The sequence below is a fragment of the Rana temporaria genome, chromosome 7 (assembly GCF_905171775.1).
Source record: "Rana temporaria chromosome 7, aRanTem1.1, whole genome shotgun sequence".
In the NCBI taxonomy this organism is placed as follows: domain Eukaryota; kingdom Metazoa; phylum Chordata; class Amphibia; order Anura; family Ranidae; genus Rana; species Rana temporaria.
This window is the reverse complement of record NC_053495.1, coordinates 160,748,064-160,772,672: the sequence shown is the minus strand read 5'-3', so window position 1 is coordinate 160,772,672 and position 24,609 is coordinate 160,748,064. Positions and strand designations below refer to the sequence as shown.

At 42.7% G+C, this 24,609-nt stretch overlaps 1 protein-coding gene across 2 annotated transcripts; it reads right to left on the bottom strand.

Annotated features, from left to right (window-relative positions):
* Window positions 1-305: 305 nt before the first annotated feature.
* On the bottom strand, window positions 306-23,960 carry NPL (N-acetylneuraminate pyruvate lyase). Of its 2 annotated transcripts, none has more exons than XM_040360314.1 (12): window positions 23,694-23,960; window positions 15,572-15,640; window positions 15,354-15,430; window positions 13,924-14,011; window positions 11,741-11,798; window positions 11,076-11,151; window positions 8,233-8,325; window positions 5,432-5,574; window positions 5,047-5,093; window positions 2,651-2,735; window positions 2,522-2,561; window positions 306-842 (listed from the first exon to the last, which is right to left on the bottom strand). In XM_040360314.1, exons 2-12 carry the CDS (start codon window positions 15,634-15,636, stop codon window positions 697-699), a joined length of 918 nt encoding a protein of 305 aa, XP_040216248.1. In that variant the 5' UTR covers window positions 15,637-15,640; window positions 23,694-23,960; the 3' UTR covers window positions 306-696. The 2 variants fall into 2 exon arrangements, with proteins under 2 accessions (XP_040216248.1, XP_040216249.1); XM_040360315.1 differs by lacking the exon at window positions 23,694-23,960 and adding an exon at window positions 20,289-20,378.
* Between the last annotated feature and the right edge of the window lie 649 nt (window positions 23,961-24,609).

The following is a 24,609-nucleotide window of genomic DNA, read 5'->3' as shown; positions in this document are numbered from 1 at the left end:
AAAACTGCCATGAGAGCTTTGGTCGGGAATCACGGCCGTGTGTATGCTCCACCGCAGTGTTTCCCATAGAAAAACTGCCAGGTTAAAAACCACCGTAAAAAAAAATAAGAGAGCTGGTTCTCTCTTTTTTCCTGTCAGGATAACTGCGATGGAGCATACACATGGCGGGTTTTCCAGGCCAAAAGATCTCTTGGCAGTTTTCCCGACGGGAAAACCGGTCGTGTGTACGAGGCTTAAGTCAAAGACTGGTTGCACAGAATTACAAATCCTTTGGCAAGAAAAATAGTAAACATTTAAACTGTGTATTAGCCTGGAGTTTTACTTTAATGTCTGTGGGAAATTCTGATTCAAACCATCTAACTTCTGCAGACCCACCAGACTCTCCTGGCCATAACCTGGGGATTTCTCTTTCTTGGGTAGAAGCGATATTGAGACTCTCCCAGCTATAATCCAGTGAAGATGGTGTGAGAACCAGGAGTTCAAACAGGATGTTTCACTACTAACATTAAGAGATCTCAGGAGTCATATAGTAACAGTTCAACATAAATATTACTTGTGGATGGCCTGACCTTTAAGTACCAGTGTTACACAAAGTTGAGCTCTGCACCTTTTCTGTACACTAGATGCCATAGTAATGAGTCTTGTGTCACAATGACATTATAAAAAGTTCCTCCTTGTCCTCTGCAAGAATCCGCTTCACATTAGGCCAAGTCTCTTTAGCTCTGCTCTAACATTTTCAGGGTGCTCTGGTTTCCAGTTTGCCACCAGAGGTAGTCGTGGTGGGCCTAAATCTATTCCGGATATCAGAGACATTATGTTTTTAAAATCTGGCAAACCCCAACCTGTAAAAAAAAAAATTACAATACAATCAAACATTTTGGAATACAAATGAACACTAGTTTGACTTTCATAAAAGTGATTTCTTATTGGTTGTTATGGTTTACTATCCTTTGCACCATGTACAGTGTGTGAACAATCTCTAAACTTTCTATATTGTTTGGCACTTCTGGACAAATAAAGCAGCACAGTGGCTTAGCCTAGCAGCACTAGGGTCATCAGTTTGAATCCCAGCAATGGCACTACCTACCCGGAGTTCGCATGCCCTCCCTGTGCAGGAGGTTTCCTCTGGGTACTCCAGTTTCCTCCTACGCTCTAAAGACATGCTGTTGAGTTAATTGTCTCCTGTCTAAATTAGCCCTAGTATGTAAATGTGCGAGTTAGGGACCTTAGATTGTAAGCTCCTTGAGGGCAGGGACTGATGTAGATGTAGAATTCATATTGAAAAAGGGCTGTGTAAATTGATGGTGCTATAAGTACCTGTAATAAACTATTGCCTACTGCTCTATGTGAGCAATGATGCTGGAGTACCAATTGTTTTCACTGGCTTTACTGAGCAGGCCTCTACCTTCAGAGAGCATTGCATACAATACCTGTTGGGGCCGGCCCCGGCTCCCTACTGCGCAAGGCATGTTGCATCTTCTGAATGGGCTAGCTGCGGGGGAAGGAGGAGGGGGCCAAACTTAAAGAACAGTTCACCGCTGCCAAAACCAAGTACCCGCTCCCCCACAAAGGGTGCCAAATGTGGCAGCATAAGGGGGAGGCAGACAAGCGGAGCTTCCCCTTTTGGGTGGAGCTCTGCTTTAACATGTGAGAATAATGCAGGCTGCAACTGCTGACCATGCCTTTTAAAAACTGCTAGTTACCCAGCTGTCATGCTCATGCAATGGCTTCAATACTTTCTGAGTGACTAACCTGGAACAAGAACAGAGCCATGCAATTCTGGCACCCATTTTATGCTCAATGCGTAACTCAAAGTACTGATGCCAAAGCCAGTTCAGAAGAACCCCGGTGCGGACACAGCTTACTTAGCAGAAGAGGATCGGGTGCAGTGTGATGACAATACTGCAGAGGCTCTTTAAACCCTGAAGCCTCGTACACACGACCGGTTCTCCTGTCGGAAAACCTGCGATGAGAACTTTTGGCCGGGAATCCCAGCCGCGTGTATGCTCCATCGCAGTTTTTTGGACGGGAAAACTGTCAGACAAAAAAGAAAGAGAAAGAAAGAGAGAAAGAGAGGAGAGAGATGCTTTTCCGACTGTAAAAAACCCATGCATGCTCGGAAGCATATAACTTAATTTTGACGGCTTGTCGTAGTCTTTTACGTCATTGCGTTCTTGGCAGTCAAATGTTCACCAGTCTTTTTTGTGACCGTGTGTATGCAAAGCAGGCTTGAGAGGAATTCAGTCTGGAAAACAGTTGTTTTTTTATCCAACGGAAAAAACGCTCGTGTGTATGAGGCATCAGATTGCTGCCACTAAGAACAAGGGCCACTGCCATGTTCAACAGATTATTAATATTTAAAGGTGTCCTTGTAAATAAATTATTAGGATGGTATCAGTGAGTGTGTGTGTGTGACATATTACTGATACTTTAAAAAGGTGCCAGCCTTGTGCTTCTAAACAATCAACAGAACATTAGTAACTAGCAATAAATGTAAAAAACAAAACAAAAAGAGACTTACCCAAGGCGAAAACAAATGCCAAAAATTCCTGCGTTTTCAACTGTAAAAACAACAGAAGTACAGATTAGCAAGAATTTCAGAATAAAATGTATGCTATGAGAAAGCAAAACTAACAAAACAGTAAAGTACCTGCAATTCCCGGGCCTTTTGTAAATTGCCCTCTTCAAATGCCGCCAGCATTTTATTAGCGGTAGAACCCAAGTAGTTGTAAGTACTGCAGAAAAATGGTTTTTATTTGGTATAATATTACTAATCAGCTTTACAAGCAACTCAAATTATTTTTCTCATTCCAGATGACAGATTACAAATCTCTAAAAGCTTGGACATGAACATCATGTACTGGGTAAAAAAATAACTCCACCAAAGCTTTATGAATAAAGGAATGGTAGCAATAGCAAGGTGTAAACATTTTGCAGACAAAATAATAAAATGTGAAAAGTGGTTGTTAACCCACCACTGTCACTTTTCACAACCCTCGCTCTTTATTCCTGTAATGGCCCCCTGTGACTGTGCTATATGAAAAGAACGCTGTATATACCTTGTATATTGAGCGCCGATTGACCCGCTGCTTCTCTCCTCTCTTCCCGACACAAGCAGTGGATGGGGCCAGGGATTCCACGCTGACCTCAGGATGGGAGGAGGAGAGAGGCGGCCCCGCCCACTGCATCTGTCGGGGCCGTGGGAGGAGAGAAGTGGCGGGTCAATCAGCGATGATCAATGCTCAATATACAAGGTATATACAGCATTATTTTCATATAGCACAGTCACAGGGGGCCATTACAGAAAGAGAGGATTGTAGCATAAAGACATTAATTTGAGCAGTAGGACAGGAGGGCGCGGACAAGGAGCTGTCAGGCAGAGAGCACACAGGAGAGCAGGTTGCGTATGACGGAGACACGCACAGACTACGGTGTCCGGACTCTAAAGCTCTGCTACAAGGGAGTCACAGCAGAGAGGGGAGGAGATAGCCAGGCAGGATCAGCCAGGTATTACAGGTGATACAGGGGCCAAATGACACAGCACAAGCACTGTGCTGTATAACATGTTCTAAGGGAAGAGGATCTTATTTTTTTGGGGGGGGTTAAACACTTGAACACAAAAAAAAAAACAAAAAAAAAAAAACACTATAAAAAGCATTGTAGCGCAACTATGACCCAGCCAGAACTCAATGTCTATAATTGCAGCTTTTTAATCAACAAGCTGAAGTGACTCAAAGGGTATTAAATTTAAAACTTTCACCTACATAAAGGCAGCGTTTCTTTTTTTGATGTGCAAAAACAAAACAAAATCAGCAATAGGTTTAGCACCATAATAATACTATGGAAGAAGGTGAAAACCCAATCCAAACTGCAGGCCACATTACTTCTCGTCCATATTAAAAGAAAAAGCTCATTGTAACCTAGAATTTGAATGCCCAGAGTGCATAAAAACTCTTGCTCATAACAGTAGTCAAACAGTCTATACCTTACTTCCCCCCTGATGCTATTTGTCCCACTCCAAACACAGCTGGATCCAACTCTTCCCAAACCAAAACTAATCTACCTCTGCCTGGCATCAAGATAGAAGATGATTTTCTTATAGGAATCTATGTAGAACCTTCTGATAGACAGAAAAAGGCAGCAGGGTTCGGGAGGACTGAAGGAAGAAGTGCTTGATACAGAAATTTATTAGACCAGCATCACGCAGGCTTAGGCTGGCTATACACTGATGGCTGAACAAAAACAGCCAACATATTCCTGCATCCACGCTATACAGTTCCAATGGACAAATCCCCCTCCTGGGCACTTGCTCTCCGACAGCTACCAACAGTGGCTGACAGAATACCTGAACAGATGCCGCATCTTCACTGGAAGAAGTTGCTGTTGTCAATTTTCCACCTGTTCCTTCAATTTTTGGATTGATTGACATTGGGCAGGAGGAGGCCGATGGGACACAATTTTATTAGAAACTGGTCAAAATTCACATAGTGTATGGCCAGCTTTACTCTTGTTACGTTAAGGACCAATGCACACCTAGACGCTTTGCCTCCTGGCAGTGGCGTTTTCGCAGAAAAAAAGGCTTGATGCCTCTAAATGTGTATACAGCATTTAGGCGTGTCAAGCGCTTGGGTGAGAATGCATTTTACTGGCCAGAGTAAAAATGTATTCTCGCCATTGAACTAAATTACTGGCCAAGCGCTAAAACGTGCTTAGCTTTACACACATTTACAGGCGTCAAGCGGATTTTCTGCCAAAACGGCGCTGATCCTGTTTTTTTTCCTGCCTCTAAACTCCTCTGAGGCCTACGTGTGCATGGACTCATGGGCTAATATGCAGGTGTGTTTAGAGGCAGGGAAAGAACAAACTATCAGGCACCGAGGAGCAGCAGTAAAAACAAAAAATCCAGTGTGCATAAGACCGTAGTCAAAAATATTTGGGTGGAGTTGAGCAACCATATAATTGTCAAAAGTTATGCAAAAAAAAAAAAGGGAATGGATGTTTGCCCTTTGAGATTATTTTCATACCATAACAAAAAGGTAGGTTTACCTGCCCACTGCTCCACGTGCACCAAACACTAGACCGCCTAAGAGTTGCTGTACAAAAAAAAAAAAAGAAAGTTACTAAAACATCCATCTACATAAAAATAACCTGAATATATATATATATATATATATATATATATATATATATATATATATATATATATATATATATATATATATATATATATATATATATACACACACACACACACACACACACACACACACACACACACACACACACACACACATATATATATATATATATATATTTTACACACATACATACATACATACATACATACATACATACATACATACATACATACATATATATATTAAATTAAATTAAATAAAAAAATAAAAAACACAGCAGACAAAACACACACCTCATCTACACCATAGAGAAAATCAAGGTCCTTATGCTCATGGATACACAGACTGAAATCCATCAGGTTGACATCAGTAAATTTTACCCCTCGGAATGATGGGATGTGAAGCTGCATCTTGCCCACCAGATTGCTCACTTGATCTATGTAGAACAAAACATGGAATCATAAGAATTGAAGCAAAGCACATATGTAGAAGTGCAATGTCACGTATACAAAATGATCCATAAGATCGATAGACATGGGAACTTTTTTCTTTTTCTAAACCTGTAGTGCGTTGCACAAAAAAACAAAAAACAGCAAAGTTTATCAGAAAAAGTGCATGTGAACAAACACAAAAAAAAGTGCATTGGTGTGTGTTATATGGTCCCTTCCCAAAGAGGGAAGACCCTTCCCTGACTCCTCAGGGTTCAAGACTCCTGACAGAGGCGAGGCACACTCAGGTCCACCTAGCCAAAAGCCTGGCAGAACCTTCTCCTCGTGGTCAAACCAAGTGGGGAGCTCTCTGTCTGTCGAAACAGACATGGGAACTGTCATGATTAGGAGGTGGTGCATTACCCCACCCACTCTCGTATTTCTGCCACAGACACAAGCAGATGTCTCAGTGAGTGGGATGACTGGCGAGACATCATCTACCATATTATTTCTGTGCTGGGACTTACCACAGTGTTCTCCTTGGCTTTGCTGAAAGTTGAGATCATGTACCTTCAATGACAGTCTCCTTCCCCTTCTTTCAAAGAAACAACTAGCATGTGTTTGTTTGAGAATTGTAATATGTTAGATAACGTATGTGATAAAAAGCACCTCTGACACCTAGAAAGGCTGCTTTAAGCGGGGTTTCCACTACATTTTGCATTTTTTAAAAGTACGATCGTTCAGTACTCGGTGTGGCTGTATAAATAGTGTCACTTACTATGTCTAAATGACCTCCCGTTCCGCAGATCCTCAGCAAAAAACACTTTAGATTTTGTTGTTCCGATGGATGTCATTTTGCTTGTGGGCATAATGAATCCGACAAGCAATTACTTCCTGGATTTCTGCATCGACGAATAGTAAAGCACCGCCCGTCCTGCAGCGCCGCGAACCAATTGAGTTTCACAGGGGAGGCGCACGGCATCATCTGACTACATTTCCCAGGAGCATTAGCGACGAGAGCCAAGGGAGCTGACGTCAGGATCCAAGGTGGATAGGAAGGCAGATTTCGCGGGACCGCATAGCAACAGGCATTTCAAGGTGGGTAAAAAATGTTTTTCTTTTTTAGGTGTAATCTACATTTTTAAGCAAAATTTTTTTTTGATGGAACCTCCACTTTAATGATCTCCATGTAACCCCTGTATGGCCCAATTCCTGCAATCAGTGCTAAAATCTGTCACACCCCTTCATACATGTGCAAAGCCATCCTTTGTTTACTCAAGCATACTGCAGAGCCCTACACACTGCCCAGTACAATTTTGTGGTCCTAGCAGTAAAATTATGTGCGTTACACTGTGTACACAAACACCAAGACATATACAGTCCCATAATGTTGCAGGTCCAGCCAATCTGAGCACTTAACGGACCACTGCAGCAGGGGAGTAAAAAGAAAATGCAAATGTTTTGGGGTTCCCCTGAAAATACAGCTGTGTAAAGAGCTACAATTGCCATTTATTCAAGTACAGGGGTTGGAGAGGTTTGTAGACCCCCTACTCAAGGTTTGGTCACAGAAGGAAGGAAAAAGGGAAGGAAAGAAGGAAAAAGGGAAGGAAAGAAGGAAAAAGGGAAGGAAAGAAGGAAAAAGGGAAGGAAAGAAGGAAAAAGGGAAGGAAAGAAGGAAGGAAAGAAAAAGAAAAGAAAAGGAAGGGAAAAGAAAAGAAAAAGAAAAGAAGGAAGGAAGGGAAAAGAAAAGAAGGAAGGGAAAAGAAAAGAAAAGAAGGAAGGGAAAAGAAAAGAAGGAAGGGAAAAGAAAAGAAGGAAGGGAAAAGAAAAGAAGGAAGGGAAAAGAAAAGAAGGAAGGGAAAAGAAAAGAAGGAAGGGAAAAGAAAAGAAGGAAGGGAAAAGGAAGGGAAAAGGAAGGGAAAAGAAGGAAGGAAGGGAAAAGGAAAAAGAAGGAAGGAAAAAGGAAGGAAGGAAGGAAGGGAAAAGGAAAAAGAAGGAAGGAAGGAAAAAAAAAAGGAAGGAAGGAAAAAAAAAAGGAAGGAAGAAAAAAAAAAAGGAAAGACGAAAAAAAAAAGGAAGGAAGGAAGGAAAGAAGGAAAAAGGAAGGAAGGAAGGAAAAAGGAAGGAAGGAAGGAAAAAAAAAAAAGGAAGGAAGGAAGGAAAAAAAAAGGAAGGAAGGAAGGAAAAAAAAAGGAAGGAAGGAAAGAAAAAAAAAAGGAAGGAAAGAAAGAAAAAAAAAAGGAAGGAAGGAAAGAAAAAGGAAGGAAGGAAAAAAAAAGGAAGGAAGGAAAAAAAAAGGAAGGAAGGAAAAAAAAAGGAAGGAAGGAAAAAAAAAGGAAGGAAGGAAAAAAAAAGGAAGGAAGGAAAAAAAAAGAAGAAGGAAGGAAAAAAAAAGGAAGGAAGGAAGGAAGGAAGGAAAAAGGAAGGAAGGAAGGAAAAAGAAGGAAGGAAGGAAAAGGAAGGAAGAAAGGAAGGAAAAGAAAGGAAGGAAAAGGAAGGAAGGAAGGAAGGAAGGAAAGAAGGAAAGAAAGAAAGAAAGAAAGAAAGAAAGAAAGAAAGAAAGAAAGAAAGAAAGAAAGAAAGAAAGAAAGAAAGGAAAAAAGGAAAAAAGGAAGGAAGGAAAAAAAGGAAGGAAAGAAAAAGAAAAGATCCACTCTCATACTTACATGTCACACCAGATAAACTCGGAATGTGATAGTAGTAGAAGGGAAGACTGGGTGCAGCAGCTGCCACTTCTTTAAGGTAAAGGACTAAAGCATCTAGAAAGTAAAAATGTAATTAGCAAAACTTCATACAAAATAAATCAAATTAATGAAAGTGTAATACAATCTAGGAAACATGGTGGCTGCGCTCAAGGCAGAAAGATCAGCCAATCTTATACCTAAGGCTAGCCACACACGAGACTTGAAATTTGAGCCGTTGGTGGCACCTGGATGACAAATTATTAAAAAAAGATTGAGAGTTTCAGGTGGAAAATGATCAGCGTCCTATCAGACGCATTCAATGTTTGTGTATTCAAACAGGCACTCGAAGCAGCAGGTGGAGGTGCCTCCATGTATGCTTTTTAGAAATATTGCCATGTATGGCTAGCCTTAGTGGTTGTAAATCCAATTTTACAACCTTATGCTACAGGTAAGCCTATATTAAGTCTTACCTGTAGCTAACAAGGATATCTCCTAAACCTGCACGGTTTAGGAGATATCCCCTGTCCCCTGCATGTGTCAATGTCATTGGCACATGTGCACTGGGGAAAACTGAAGCAATGGCACCTATGTGCCGTTGCTGCAGTCTCTGTCGTTACCGATGGCTCCCGCGCGAATGTTACATCGCGGCTCTGGCCAATCACAGCGCCGGAGCCGCGATACCCGCAAGTAACTCCAGGACGACATGTCTGTGGCCGGAGGGGGTTCATTATGCCTTTGTCTTGCAGGGGTTTTTTGTTTTTTTTTAAAGAGGGTTTACTTCCTCTTTAAGCTGGCCATAGATGGATGGAAAAAAAAAAAAAAAACAAAAAAAAATCAGCTGGTTCAGCAAGTACCAAACAAATTTTGATTAATCTAAAGCCGTTTCTGCTAGAGAGAAGTCAATCTAATAATCAGCTGCTCTCGAACAGTAATGTTGGACATTATTCATTTGATCGGTGCTGCAGCGCTAATCAGTCTATTCTGACAGTGGAGGAGTCCTCAGAATACAATTGTACAGCGGGGAGAATTCCATCCAGTTTTTTTTTTTTTTTACATCAGCTGGCTGACCAACGAAAAAAAAAGAAAAGTGATCCATCCATGACCAGCTTTACTTCTCAAACCACTCAGGTGGGAATAGAACTCTTGTGTAAGACAGAAGTTAGAAGGGGCCAAGTCCTGATGCATGCCTGAGCTGCATTTTATTTAAAGCATAATTCTACTTTTGTTGAGAAAATAAAATAAAAAATAAAACATTCCCCTCTGGGTGATCTATGTATATTGCAAGGATTACAACAAATTTGTTGCAGATTCCTACTTTTTGTTAGGGCTCTTTCACACTGAGCGCCCGTACAGGTCCGACTGTCAGTTTTTTTGCGGACCTGTACGGGTGCTCCGTGCTCCTCTATGGAGCCGCGGATGTCAGCGGTGACATGCCCGCTGACATCCGATCCGCCAAAGTGTGACGGAGGAAAAACCTACTTTTCCATTCGTCTGGCGGATCGGATCGGGTGAACACGGACATACGGTCCATGTTCATCCGATCCCCCCCATAGGGGGAGCGGAGAAAAGACAGGGTGGTCCCTGCACAGTGTGCGGGGACCGCCCTGTCATCCGCCGGCTCAGTGGGGATCAACGGAGCGATCCCCGCTGAGCAAGCGGAGGTGCACGGGGCGGATCATTAATGATCCGCCCAGTGTGAAAGAGGCCTTATTCTGAAGAAATCCCTTTATGTTCCTCTGTGCCAAGTGGGTCTTATGGGAGTGGTTTCATAATTATCTATCAGGTGTGCACTTGCACAGGACTAATTAGGAAATCTGCTGGGCCTGCATCCCTTTAGATGGGCTCCTATTGAAAGTATCCATCCAAAAATTCAATTTTTGTTGCAGGGGATGCCAGAAATCTGACCTGTATCTTAGGCAGACTTCTGGGAAAATTGGTGAGCCAATCACACAAGCAGGAAATTTGGGTGTTGGGCGGTGTACAGAACAACTCCATGTAGCCATATTGCATTATATTTACAGAAAATTGCAGATTGAAAAGGAAAGGTCATTTTTAATAACATTCAATTACAATAAGACTTCACAATTGTATACACTATATTTTTTCTTTATTTGCTATTTTTTTTCCCAATGCGAAAGTGGAGTTACCCTTTAAATTTACTGACATTCAGAAGATGAATAACAACAACTGTAGGAATTTAGGCCCACTGGATACAGGAAAATCTCTTTTTTTTTTATTAAAATGCACATTTTGTCTACCTATAACCTGCAGTTATCTCAATGATAAACACAGGCTTCAAAGCACAGGAAGATTAGGGCATAGCACAGAGCACCCTATGTACATGGACATACACTCAGTGCCTGCGTTATAAAAGTGAATCTGCTTTTTTAATGATGATAATAAAAATACATGCTTTATGTATTAAGTTACAGCCACATGATTCAGACATGGACAAGGGGTTCTTGTTTCAACAAAACACTAATGCTCGTAAGAGTCACAACCAACTGGCAGTGGAATAACAGTTGGTAGCAGATGTAGCTGTTGCAGCATCAAACCAACCTGGTATTTAGTCTAAAGAAGGATTTAAAAAAAAAAAAAAAAATCCAATAAGTCATAATTTCTAGGTGTAAAAATATTTTAAATGGGGAAGATCAGAAGAGAATGAATGGTAAGATTGATTTACGCTTACATGGGTTGCCATGTGAACTCCACAGCAACTCAAATAATTATTCTTTACAACAGGATTTGTGAAAACAATATAACTTTTAAATATGGATCCAAGGCACCAGGGGGCACACATACAAAAAAGGCATTATTTTATTTACCTTGGCTGGATGGCTTGAGAAAAGAAGGACTCACAGAACTAATTGCATCAGCTCCACAAGAAGCCGCATGAGCAGCCTAAACGAATGAGAACAAGAAAGAAAGACAGCCATACAATTAGCAACTAGAGCACTGCCCAGGGGGCTATTGCACTTAAAGGGATACTAAAGTCTTGTGTTTTTTTGTTTAAAAATAACACGTTATACTTACCTCCTCTGTGCAGTGGTTTTGCACAGAGCAGCTCGGTTCCCTCGCCGATGCTCCTGGCCCCTCCCTCCTGCCAAGCGCCCCCACAGCAAGGAGATTGCTATAGGGGCACCCGAGCCAAGCCGCTGCCTTGTGTCCATTCAGACATAGAGCCGTGACTTGGCTCCACTCCCTCTCCTCATTGGCCGCTGCTGTCAGTCAGTGAGAAGCCAAGGGCACCCATTGTTTGTCTCAGCCAATCAGGAGTCCCAGGCAGTCAAGTCTCTCGTGCAACATCGATGCATTAAGATGGGGCTCAGGTAAGTATTAGGTGGGCTACTGCACACGGAAGTTTTTTTTATCTTAATGCATAGAATGAATTGTATTCAAATATAAATATTTAAACTATACAGAAACCAAGATGTTTTATAAAAAAAAAAAAAAAATTTACATCAAGGATCAAATATAAAATACAACTCACTAAATCCTTTGAATCTTCCAGGCTGAGACAACCAACGTGCACTATCACATTATCCATTCTAGAAAAAGAAAAACAAAATTAATTAACCAATATCCTTTAAAAAAAATAAAACCTAATTTTGTAAAACCATTATAGCATCACTTAAAGCAGGGGTCTCCAAACTTTATAAACAAAGGGCCAGATTACTCTCCTTCAGACTTTAGGGGGGCCGGACTGTGGCCTGTGGAAGTAGAAAATGGTTTCCCAGAAAATGGTTTCCCATCATTGGCGTCAGTGGGAGGAATGAAGCCCCGTCATTGGCGTCAGTGGGAGGAATGAAGCCCCGTCATTGGCGTCAGTGGGAGGAATGAAGCCCCGTCATTGGCGTCAGTGGGAGGAATGAAGCCCCGTCATTGGCGGCAGTGGGAGGAATGAAGCCCCGTCATTGGCGTCAGTGGGAGGAATGAAGCCCCGTCATTGGCGTCAGTGGGAGGAATGAAGCCCCGTCATTGGCGTCAGTGGGAGGAATGAAGCCCCGTCATTGGCATCAGTGGGAGGAATGAAGCCCCGTCATTGGCATCAGTGGGAGGAATGAAGCCCCGTCATTGGCATCAGTGGGAGGAATGAAGCCCCGTCATTGGCATCAGTGGGAGGAATGAAGCCCCGTCATTGGCATCAGTGGGAGGAATGAAGCCCCGTCATTGGCATCAGTGGGAGGAATGAAGCCCCGTCATTGGCATCAGTGGGAGGAATGAAGCCCCGTCATTGGCATCAGTGGGAGGAATGAAGCCCCGTCATTGGCATCAGTGGGAGGAATGAAGCCCCGTCATTGGCATCAGTGGGAGGAATGAAGCCCCGTTATTGGCATCAGTGGGAGGAATGAAGCTCCATCATTGGCGTCAGTGGGAGGAATGATCCCCCCGTCATTGGCGTCAGTGGGAGGAATGATGCCCTATTGTTGGTTTGGGAGGACTAGTGTCCCAAGGGCCATATAAAGGCAAGCAAAGGGCCACATCTGGCCCCAGGGCCACAGTTTGGAGATCACCGACTTAAAGTAAGTCCAGGTAAAAAAAAAAAAAAAAAACTAACTCTAAACCTGCTCTCTGCCACATTCTAAACCTTATCTAGCTAACCCTGTAAAGCAAAAATTCCCGTACTTGGATATTCTGCTGCCGGTCCGGTTTCCAGCAGCGAAAGCTGTGTGCAGGAGAGGACCGTCCACGGCTGTGAAATGCCTGGAAAGTAATGTCACCCACAGCTGATGCTAAGAACGGGCCGGATCGGCTGCAGAATAGGCAAGTACATCGATTTGTGCTTTACAGGGTTTGATAAATTAGGCCTAGAATGAGGCAGAGAACAGGCTTAGCATTAGTTAGGTTTTGCCTGAACTTAGACTTTAACCAAAACCCATGCATTTTTTAAATTGATAAAAGCAGAATTGGATAACTGATGAAGAATTCAGTTTCCAGTCATCACTATCTAGCACATACCTTGTATGCCTGGAGCCAAATAAAGGGTGCACAGTGTACTTTCCTTACACCCACCAAGCCACACCTTTCACTGATCTAGGTGCAGCATGAAGAGAGGTAAAGCTCCGTACACACTGCAAGTTTTTTTTCACTCAACCAGCAGGTACAACACTAGCGATGTTGGTGTGGTGATCTTCCCTGCTGTGCCATTGAATACACCGATCAGCACATGCTGGTTTTTCAGCATCTCTCTTTGACAAAAGCTGGCTTTTGTTAGACAGACAGCTGTACCGAAAGTGGTCCAGTTCCTGCTCAATTTTCTTAATAAACGCAAAATCTTCTCCGATTGGATCAGATGCAGATTGTGAATTCAGCACCCTGCATCTTCACCCTGTCCAATCAGAGCATTGAGAAAATTAAAAAAAAGTGTTACCTTAAAGGTGTTGAAGGAGCAACCTTCTGTTTTTGGGAACCATAGAGGTTCCACTGGGACCAACCAGGTATGGCACATACATACTAATATTGGTCATGCTGGACCAATTTAAAATGATGTAAAATTCCCATAGCTAAACTCCAGATTTAAAGCCATGGAAACTGTGCTATCATGGTCAAAGTTTACAAAATATATACAGTATACCAGCCAACGTTTATTCCGCAGATACATCAGCTCCCTGGCCCTCGGATTTGGCCAGCTCTCATTTAATAGAAGAGTTACCGTTTTGATGGGCTACTCACTTGCCTCTTGAATGCTTCACCCATTCTTCAGCCAGTCTCTTCCTCTCCTGTACACTAAGCGACATTCCCTCACCTGTTGTCCCATTTACTACATACAAAAACATAGAAACAAAAAAAATATTATAACCCTAGTTTATAAAGTGTATTCAACAGGCACTTGTTTTCCTGCTTTTCTGTTTTAAATTTGATCATTTGGCAAATCGAACAGTTTATACATTGATAAATTAGGATAACCAAGTCTTATATTTTCTTAAATTGGCATTGTATTAGTAACGATAGCTGATCAATCTAAGACAGTTTCTTTTAAATACAGTGGAACCTCAGATTGCGAGTAACGCGGTTAACAAGCATTTCGCAATACGAGCACTGTATTTTTAAAAATCCTAACTTGGTGTTGTCTCTCAAAACGAGCGGTGTGCAGTACCGAGTTTGGTCTGAGGAGGGGGGGGGTAGCAGGAGCCGATCGGCGCTGCTCAGAAACACACGGAAATACTCCATCCCGAGCCTGAGGTTTGCCAAGGTCAGACCTGTCTTTGCGCTCTCCGGCACCCCCTTACCTCTGGCCACATGCGGTATTGCATGCCATTGAAGTCAATGCGGAACAAATTATTTTCGTTTCCACCGACTTCAATGGGGAAACTCGCTTTGATATGCAAGTACTTTGGATTACGAGCATTCTCCTGGAACGGATTATGCTCGTAATCAGAGGTTCCACTGTAATTGAACTCTATTAACGGATAGGTTCACCTTTCATAACATCTTTGCCATTTGGGAGCTTCCCTCCAACCACTTTGCATATTATTTAATATATACTGTGATTCTGCACTTGCCAAATATGCTGCAGAAACCTCCCTCCACCAAGTCTGGCTGCAACCATTTTAACTGTGGGCAGCTGAAGTTGCGGTCTTCTCACTGCCTGGATTTACACAGAAGCACACCTCCAGCTCTGCAGCCCTCATTGGCCCTCATGACTCATTCCCCCACCCTTACTGGCAAACTCTCACCAGAGTGAGATAGGGAGCTGTGCATGAGGTCATAAGCCTAGGCTTTTTACCATACAATAAACAGGAAGTGGGCTGTATAAGGTATTTACTAGCAGAAAAAAAATTACTGAAGTGTCACTTTAACTTTCTATTGACACTGGCTGCAGATCACAAATGGAGTGCGTTTTGCATGCAGTCAGAATCACACAGGAATGCACAGCTTACTCCCGTGCAATGAAGCAGGATGGGGGATAACCTCTTAAATAGTTGTCATTAGAAAAAATGTCCCCATAGGAATATTCTCCATATATTAGTGACAACTGAAATTTTTGGGTTTTATATACACTATTTCAGGGGAAAATAAACTTTAGATGATACTTCCAGTACTCAACAATGCTAATGGTAACGACACGTACTAAACACATAAGAGACAACACACAGGCTCACCAAATATATTCTTAACACTTTGTTTTTTGACCAGATAATCGACATACTGCTGGATGACAGAGAGGTGGATGTCATTTCTGGAAGAGAAGAGAAATGACCAAAAAATATTTAGCAATAGTGGTCAGAAATGAATCCTGAAACAATCACTTTGACTACACAGGTCTACAGGAAATTGACCACAAAAACCCTACAAATGAATTATGCGATTTCATATTCACCTGCTTGTCATTGGAGTGAAAGTCGCAGCTACAAGGCCCTTCAGCTTTTTCCCAGCTAGCGCCATGACCCTGTGTATTAAATAATAAAAAGAAACAAATGAGCACAATCTACAACCATGTCCCATTCTTGTAGTCATTTACATTCCAGCACAAGATACACAATGAAAGCAAAGAATAGACAAAACTACAGTGGAGAATCCCTGCACTGGGACCTGTGACTTCAAGGGCTAGATCAGGGGTGCTCAACCTTTTGAAGAGCGAGGGCCACTTAAGCAACTTGGTAACCAGTCGAGGGCCACAATGAGCGGAGCAGGCGGATGACAGGTCACAGCTACTCTATAGGCCCTCCGATCCGCCCAGATGGAAGGGGACGAATTACCTTCTGTTTTTCGGATTGGAGGTAGGTGGGTGTAAAAAGACATCTGTCCCTCTATGGAGGTAAATTGAGGGTCCCATTTGGTTGACCTGATCGTGTGAAAAGGGCCTAAGACTGCTTTCCCACTGATGTGCTGTGGTTTACCCACACCGCGGGTGAAGCGTAGTGCACCTGTGTCTATCCTGCGAGTTAGCTGAACTTTGCCATAGACTCCACCTGTGGCAAAAGCCGGCGCTGTGGAGGAAGCATTGGCTTATGGGGCTCTGCACCGCAGCCACTTTCTTCCTCTACCACCAGCTTCATTTACAACACTGATTCTGTGGTATGGCGGGTCAGCAACCTGAGATCTGGGCTTGCCAACCCACCATTCCAGAGCAGGAGGTCACGGGCCACATCAGAGGGTTCTGCAGGCCACATGTGGGCCCCCGGGCCACCCCTGGGCTAGATAGTCTAAAATACACAAAAGATTTTCCAAGGATTATTAGCATATGATTAAATTTCAATGCACGAATTTCAGGGAACTCAAATGGAGGCACCTATCAATATTTCAATACTATACTTGTGATTCCCCACATGGTGAATCCACCACTAGTTACACCAGCCTCTCACCTTGACGTTTGAACCATAAACAATAGGTCAAGATGCAATTTCCCCTCTAAGGCCTGATTCACACCTATGCATTTTTAGTGCTTTTTGCATTTTGCAGATTTGCATTACAGTCTATTTAACATGGTTTCCTATGGAACATGTTCTGCAGAGCAAATCTGCAAAATGCAAAAAGCACTAAAAATGCATAGGTGTGAATCAAGCCTTAGAGGCATATGGATTATTTTTTTCTAGTTGTATAAACAATCATTTTGATATTGGTTGGCCGAATTTATACAGCTATTGAATACTACTTTAATTGACACATCTATCACATGATACAGGTCCACGGTATTTGGCCCTGTACCACGTGACTGCAGAGACCAATCAGAGAGATTACATTAGTAAACAATAGTGTCATGAATGATTGCCGTTTTTTACTACTGGTAATGTAATCGATACGAATAAATTAATTTTCAATGCATGGATTTCAGGGAACTCAAATGGAGGCAGAAATTATCATCATATATGGTAATTAAAAATATCAAAAGGTGGTTAAAAAAGTAGGACGACCATTAAAAAAAAAAAAAAAAAAAAAATTATAATTCACTGTGCAAATTAGGGACACACTAATACTTTTTCTCAAGTACTCGCTGATGCTAATTATCAATGCCTATTTTTAATGTCATGTTTTTTAGACTAATGAAAAATGATTACTTAAAGCGGTTGTAAACCGCATAAACTTCCCCCCCCCCCCCCCCAAACCTGCAATGCAAAAGGCATAATAGGCTAGTATGCACCGCATACTAGCCTATTATGAAATACTTACCTCGGAACGAGGTGTGTACCACTTACCTGGTCCACGCCGAGCAGGATGTCATCTTGCTCCGGCGTGTCTTCCGGGTATCGCCGCTCCAGCGCTGTGATTGGCTGGAGCGGCGATGACGTCACTCCCGCGCGTGCGCGCGGGAGATTTAAAATCGGCAGGGTCCGGCGATGCCGGTCCTTCAGCCGTGGAGTCCCCCCTGCGCATGCGCCGCCCGCATTGCGGGGGTAATATCTCCTAAACCGTGCAGGTTTAGGAGATATTCTCCTTACCTACAGGTAAGCCTTGTTGTAGGCTTACCTGTAGGTAAAAGTCCAAATAGTGGGTTTACAACCACTTTAAAAGTGGGAGTTCCACCCAAAGGGGGAAGTTACACTTGTTTGCACCCCTGCAAAAAGTGGCAAAATTTGGCAGTGGAGGGGGGGGAACAGACACCTGGTCTTGATAGGTACCCACTCCCAATTTTGGATAATCGTCAGATCGCTGCGGCAAACTGAGCTCCTTCCTCTGCAGTGTTCTGGGACACATCAGAGGTCCCCGACTATGGGACCATTCACAAGGCGCAGCAAGACTCGCACATGCGCAGTAAGAAACTGGCTTCACATGCCAGGTGAAGATGCTAGATTGAAGAATCACGACGATCCCTGGACAGGAGAGGGAGAGACACAGCTCCCTGCTAATAATTTGACTTGCACATCGCTCTGGTAACTACTGATGGACTCCTCTCTCATGAGAGAGCTAAAAACGATGCTGTAAAATTACATCAAAAGGGGACTGGTATTCATACACAAACGCATGTGAATTGCATGGATGAATCGTACAACAAAATGGTGCGCTTTTACATTGCATATATGGGAACCTAGCCTGAAGGTATCTGTTTTGGTTTCAGTATAGGAGCATTTACATGAATACAAGTACTCGTGTAAATGCTTAGTATCGGCACCGGTATTGGTGCAACACTAGTGCAAATGTCTCAGTATTTGCAGATGTCACAAATAATCTCTCTAGTGTACACGTCAATAGAAAATTACATTTCACATCTAACTGCATATGATCGCCAGCTCCATCTAGTGGCCATAATGTGTCATTCTCCTGAAATTTGGCAATCAGGAAAGTACCTCATTATACACACACACACACACACACAATGAGATTTGCAATGGCTTTAGGAATTGAGACATTCATGCAGCCAAATGTAAAAAATAAATAAAAATTGTATGAATGTAGAAGGTGAAACGGCTCACTTCATTTCTGAGTGGGGATAAGCTTTAATTATTGCTCACTAATGATTCATCAAAGGTCAGTTTGGGACTCAGTATACAAAGGAAAACATTCAGACGATACACGATAGTACAAATGCCTTTTTGTAACACCATTGGCTTCTCCTATAAATTGTTACTGGTATTATGCAATGTTGATTTTGCAACATATAGGCTTTTTTTTAATTTTTTTATATGTAGTTAACGAGTCACGTGATGCGGATCAACATTTGAAAGAACAAGAACTCAAACTAGTATAAATGCCAAAGTTAACAAGCTGTATGAAAATCTTCCTAAAAAGATCATTGGTATCACTTATCAATGAAGATTGAAGTGTCTGTTTCCACCAATAACATTAGTGCTTGCTGTTAGTAACTTGAGCTGCTATTTCAAATACAAAAATGTTTCACAGTGAAAAAGCATCCAGACACCAAGCCTTGGTTCACACTATGAAGCCGCACCACATTTCTGTACAATTCACATGCGATTCAATGCGGTGCGATTTGAGGCCATTCGTTCTGAATGGGCTCAAATCACACCAAAGACGTGCATGCACCTTTTTGGAGCCGCACTGCAGCCGGATCACATGGTTGTTTCGCACCATGCGACCTGGAGTGGGCAAACGCACTGCCTTTGTGGCGACATCCTCAGCGGATTGCAAGGGCAGTACACAGTCGCGGCATTTCCTGCACCGTATTAGTGTGAACATAGACTAACGCACGCACCTCACAAATATGGAGAAGCATGGCCAAATCTTTGTTGGCCGTGCATCACAAGAGCGCAGTAAGTTCTTCACCCCTGTGACCCATTTTCAGCCTACAGTGGGCTAAAGTCTGCTCTTGGATGACGTCATAGAGCCAATCCAGGCTCTGAAAAGATCCTAACCACATGGTTGGGATCTGCCCAGAAGCCTAGGCTGACAGCTGGTCAAGCCTCTCAGCGAGCCACTGTGAGCCTGAGCCAGCCGCTCCTGCCCTCTCCACAGCCCAGCGTTCCAGTGAGCACTGGAGGGGAAGAGCAGAGAGACAGTGATGACAGACACCAGCTCTCTGCAGGCTGAGGACCGAGCGCTGAGTAATCAGTGGTGCTTGATCGCTCGGTTCTTGGTCTTGGGAGGCGGCAGGGAACAGATGGAGCTGGGATTCGGTCTAGGGGAGTATGCTTTTTTTTTTTTTTGTTATTTCAACATTTCTCTTTTAAAAGAATGTTTTTGTCTGAGCCCTGTACACCCAAGATAGAACTATGGCCTCCCATTAGAAATATGAGCTGCAGCAATTTCTCTTAGGCTCTATTTACTTGGCCACGTGCGGGGACTTCTGATTTAGTAACCTGATTATGAGTGCAACATATTGTAAAGGTGGACTTATCCTTTAAGCTTAGGTAAATATAGCTAATCTAAAGAAATAGTTGCTGCAACTTTCAAATAGGTTTCACCATCCTACTTAAAAATCGCAGTCATATTGCAGAATCCCTTTACCTCCGGCTCTATATTAAATGAGCAGCTGAATGGAGAGTGCTACTAGATTCCTTAGTTCCAAGACCACCAATGGCCATAATGGAGCCAGAAAAAGTAGAAAATGTCTAAAAGTTCCAGCATTGGAAATTCTGGTCAAAAACGTCCCAAGTAATGTGGCTTTGATTTAACCATATCCCTTAGAATCCCTTACTTACCGAGTGTTTAGCAGAGCAGAGTCTGGACAATGTGCAGGCAGCTGACCTCTCACATCCAAAGAAAATACTCACCAAGCTGCACTTTGTTATATGTTAATCCAGCTAGAGAACTAGAAGGAAACTGCTCACTACAAAGGGTCACGTGAACCCGAGACCGTTTTGCTGGGGTTGCACATTTGCATCCTATTTTGCAGAAGCAGCAGACATGTGCTAAAAAAAAAAAAAAAAAAAAAAAAAAAATCGACTAAAGTGGATATCATGGGGGCCAGTGCTGTGCAACCTCCATCTTCAATGCTAGCAATACAGCACTGCGTTACTTTAACTGACAATTGCGCGGTCGTGCAATGCTGTACATAAATAAAATTGATGCCATTATTTTCCACAAATAGAGCTTTCTTTTGATGGCATCTAATCAGCACTGACGTTTTAATTTTTTTGCACTATAAAACCAAAAAAAAAAGTCAGACAATTTAGAAAAAAATAATATTTAAAAAAAAAAAAAAGTCTTCATTAATTTATATTAAAAAATAAATCCCAATGAGCGTATATTGATTGGTTTACACAAACGTGATAGTGTCTACAAAACTATAGTATATCATTTTTATTTATTTAGTATACTAGTAATGGCGGCCATCAGCGACTTATAGCAGGACTGCGATATTGCAACGGGGGCAATTGGACACTAAATTACACTTTTGACAGCGATCAGTGATGCGCGTCGGAACCCTTCGGGGGCAAGACCCCGCTATATTAAGATACCTCTCAACTCAATCAGTGCTAAAAATATGCACCGTCACTGTACTGACACTGGCTGGTAAGGGGTTAAACATCTAGGGCGCTCAAAGGGTTAACTGTGTGCCTAGCCAGTGTTTTTGTGTAATGGGTGTACTTGTTTTTACTAGGTAAAGAGATCACTTCCACCCTGTCAGAACAGACATATGCCTTGTTTACACAGGCAGAGCTCTGTTCTGTGTGTTTAACCACTTCAGCCCCGGGAAGAATTTACCCCCTTCCTGACCAGAGCACCTTTTGCAATACAGCACTGCGTCACTTTAAGTGACAATACCGCGGTTGTGCGACGTGGCACCCAAACAAAATTTACGTCCTTTTTTTTTCCACAAATAGAGCTTTCTTTTGGTGGTATTTTATCACCTCTGCGGTTTTTATGTTTTGCACTATAAACAAAAAAATAGAGCGACAATTTTGAAAAAAAAATCTATATTTTTTACTTTTTGCTATAATAAATATCCCCCCAAATTTTATATATATATTATATATATATACATACATACATACATACATACACACACACACATACACACATTTCTTCATCAGTTTTGGCCAATATGTATTCTTCTACATATTTTATGGTAAAAATCGCAATAAGCGTATATTGGTTGGTTTGCGCAAAGGTTATAGCGTCTACCAAATAGGGGGTATATTTATAGCATTTTTTTTATTATTTTTTCACAGCCTGATGGAGGGGGCAGACATGGTGTAGTTTGCTTCGGATTCTGCTGCGCTCTTTTGCCAGAAGTGGAAGCAAACGCCTGTATTTGACAGGGGAGGAACCGGATCAGTGGAAGTTCCATTTCTGGGTTGAACTCTGCTTTAACTACTTGCCGACCAGCCGCCGCAGTTCTACGGCGGCAGATCGGCTCCCCTGCGCGAGAGCCTGTAGCTCTACGTCGCCTCGCGAAGCAGCCACTAGGGGCGCGCACGCGCCACCGGAGGCGCGCGCCCCTCGCTCGTCCCTGATCCCGACGTGCGTGCCCGGCGGGTGCGATCACCGCCAGGCACCCGGGATCGCTCGTTACAGAGCGAGAACCGGGAGCTGTGTGTGTAAACACACAGCTCCCGGTCCTGTCAGGGGGAGAAATGCCTGACCGTCTGTTCATACAATGTATGAACAGCGATCAGTCATTTCCCCTAGTGAGGCCACCCCCCCTACAGTTAGAACACACACACAGGGAACATACTTAACCCCTTCCCCGCCCACTAGTGTTAACCCCTTCCCTGCCAGTGGCATTTTTATAGTAATCAATGCATTTTTATAGCACTGATCACTATAAAAATGCCAATGGTCCCAAAAATGGGTCAAAAGTGTCCGAAGTGTCCGCCATAATGTCGCAGTACCGGAAAAAATAAATAAATAAATAGCTGATCACCGCCATTACTAGTAAAAAAAAAATATTAATAAAAATGCCATAAAACTACCCCCTATAACATTTGCGCAAACCAATCAATAAACGCTTATTGCGATTTCTTTTTTTTTTTACGAAAAACATGTAGAAGAATACGTATCGGCCTAAACTGCGGAAATTTTTTTATTTTTTTTTATATATATATTTTTGGGGGATATTATGGTAAAAAGTAAAAAATAACATTTTTTTTCAAAATTGTCGCTCTATTTTTGTTTATAGAGCAAAAACTAAAAACCACAGAGGTGATCAAATACCACCAAAAGAAAGCTCTATTTGTGGGGAAAAAAGGACGCCAATTTTGTTTGGGAGCCACGTCGCACGACCGCGCAATTGTCAGTTAAAGCGACGCAGTGCCGAATCGCAAAAAGTGCTCTGGTCTTTGACCAGCAAAATGGTCCGGGGCTTAAGTGGTTAAGGCTCCATTCACACCTAGGTGTTTGGAAACGCAGCAAAAACGTGGAATGCATTTGCGATGCCATTACTTCTTAATGGCACCCCCAACAGTGGCGTGAATTTTCTACGATTGTCACGCAACAAATTGTGGCAAAATCGTGGGTCCCGTTTCACCCAAAAGAAGTTCCGGGATGATTTTGTTCGCACAATTTGTTGCTCTGCAAAATCATGCCGCGATTGGGCAAGTAATGGCATTGTGATAGTGTTCTGCATTTTGCTGCGATTTGGAATAGATGGCAAAATCTCAGCGATTCCAAACGCCTAGGTGTGAATGAAACCTTACCAACGATCAGCTTTAATTAATAATTAAATTATGAATTTAATTAATCACAGCAGACGCAGCCTGCAGGCGCCCTTTGAAAGCAGGGATGCAAAATCACGTATATATGAAAAAAACGCCTCCAGTCTAAGACCCCTTTCAAACTGGGGACCTTGCCGCATTAGCGCTAAAGCGATGCTGGCTTTAGGGGCGCTTTTCGGCCACTAGCAGGGCGCTTTTAACCCCAAAGGGTCTGCCTTTAGAAAATGTTGATTTGGGGAGTTTTATGTATTCTTCAGGCCTAAAATAATCCTTAAATCATGTTTACAGAAAACAACAAAAAAGTGAAAGGGTTAAAGGACACCAGTTCAGTGCTGGGATTGCTCTCCATCCTCAGTACTGGGCACCCAGTTATAGCACGATATTTACAACCTGCAATCCTCTCCTGCCTGCCATGGATGGAAGAAGATAGGGAGGTCAGTACTGTACCTTGCACTCAGAATCTGCCAATCACAGCCTCCTGCGTTTAGCCTCTCTCTCCACCAATTGCACCCTGTCTCCTCCGGGCGATAAAGCCTCTTTATAGGCTGCGATCACGTGACCAGCCGGGAAAAGTCGACTTCCGCCTCTCTGGTTTTTCTAGTACGTTGGTAATCTTTATTTCCTGGTTAGGAAACGATGATATCAAAACCACGGGATGCGACTCCCAGCATGCCCCGCGACACACCCGTTCTGCGCTATGAGCCTTTGTATTGTCAGGGAGATGTGAGGCGATGGCGGCCGCCTAGTCATGTTCTAAGGCAGTATACCATACAATTCACACTCCCTCTCACCCAGCAGATTTCATGCACATCCCCCTGAGCCTGCTAATCCTTCTCCTGGAGTCAGACCCTCGAGAAGCCCGTCAGAGATCCCCTTTAATGACCGGAAGTGTACATTTTTTATTCAGTCCGCTCCTCTGTCCTGGACTGATCTACATACACATCACCATCTAGCGGCAGAAAGCCGTACTGCACCTGACACTTTGGCACGTATCGCTGACCTCATTTTGGCTTCATGCCCATGTATAGGGTGTTTGCTTTTCTTCTCTGAACGCCCTCCACCCTGGCAGGAGAAAAGATGGGTAACCACTTCAGCAGGGAAGTTTTTACCCCCTTAATAAACAGGCCATTTTTTGCGTTATGACACTGCGTTGTTTTAACAGACGGTTGCGCAGTTGTGCGCCGTTGTTCCCAAAACAAAATTTATGTCATTTTATTCCCACAAATAGATCTTTCTTTTGGTGGTATTTGATCACCTCTGGGATTTTAATTTTTTGCACTATAAGCAAAAAAGGACTGACAATTTTGGAAAAAATATATTTTTTACCTTCTGCAAAAAACAAATACAATTTAAATAAAAATCG

Excerpts from the sequence above, each read along its gene's own strand:
- NPL (XM_040360314.1), bottom strand. The coding sequence starts at position 15,636 with ATGGCGCTAGCTGGGAAAAAGCTGAAGGGCCTTGTAGCTGCGACTTTC. Across the intron at positions 15,431-15,571 it reads TTCACTCCAATGACAAGCAG|AAATGACATCCACCTCTCTG; the intron begins GTGAATATGAAA and ends CTTCTCTTCCAG. Across the intron at positions 5,094-5,431 it reads TTCTCTATGGTGTAGATGAG|CAACTCTTAGGCGGTCTAGT; the intron begins GTGTGTGTTTTG and ends TTTTTTGTACAG.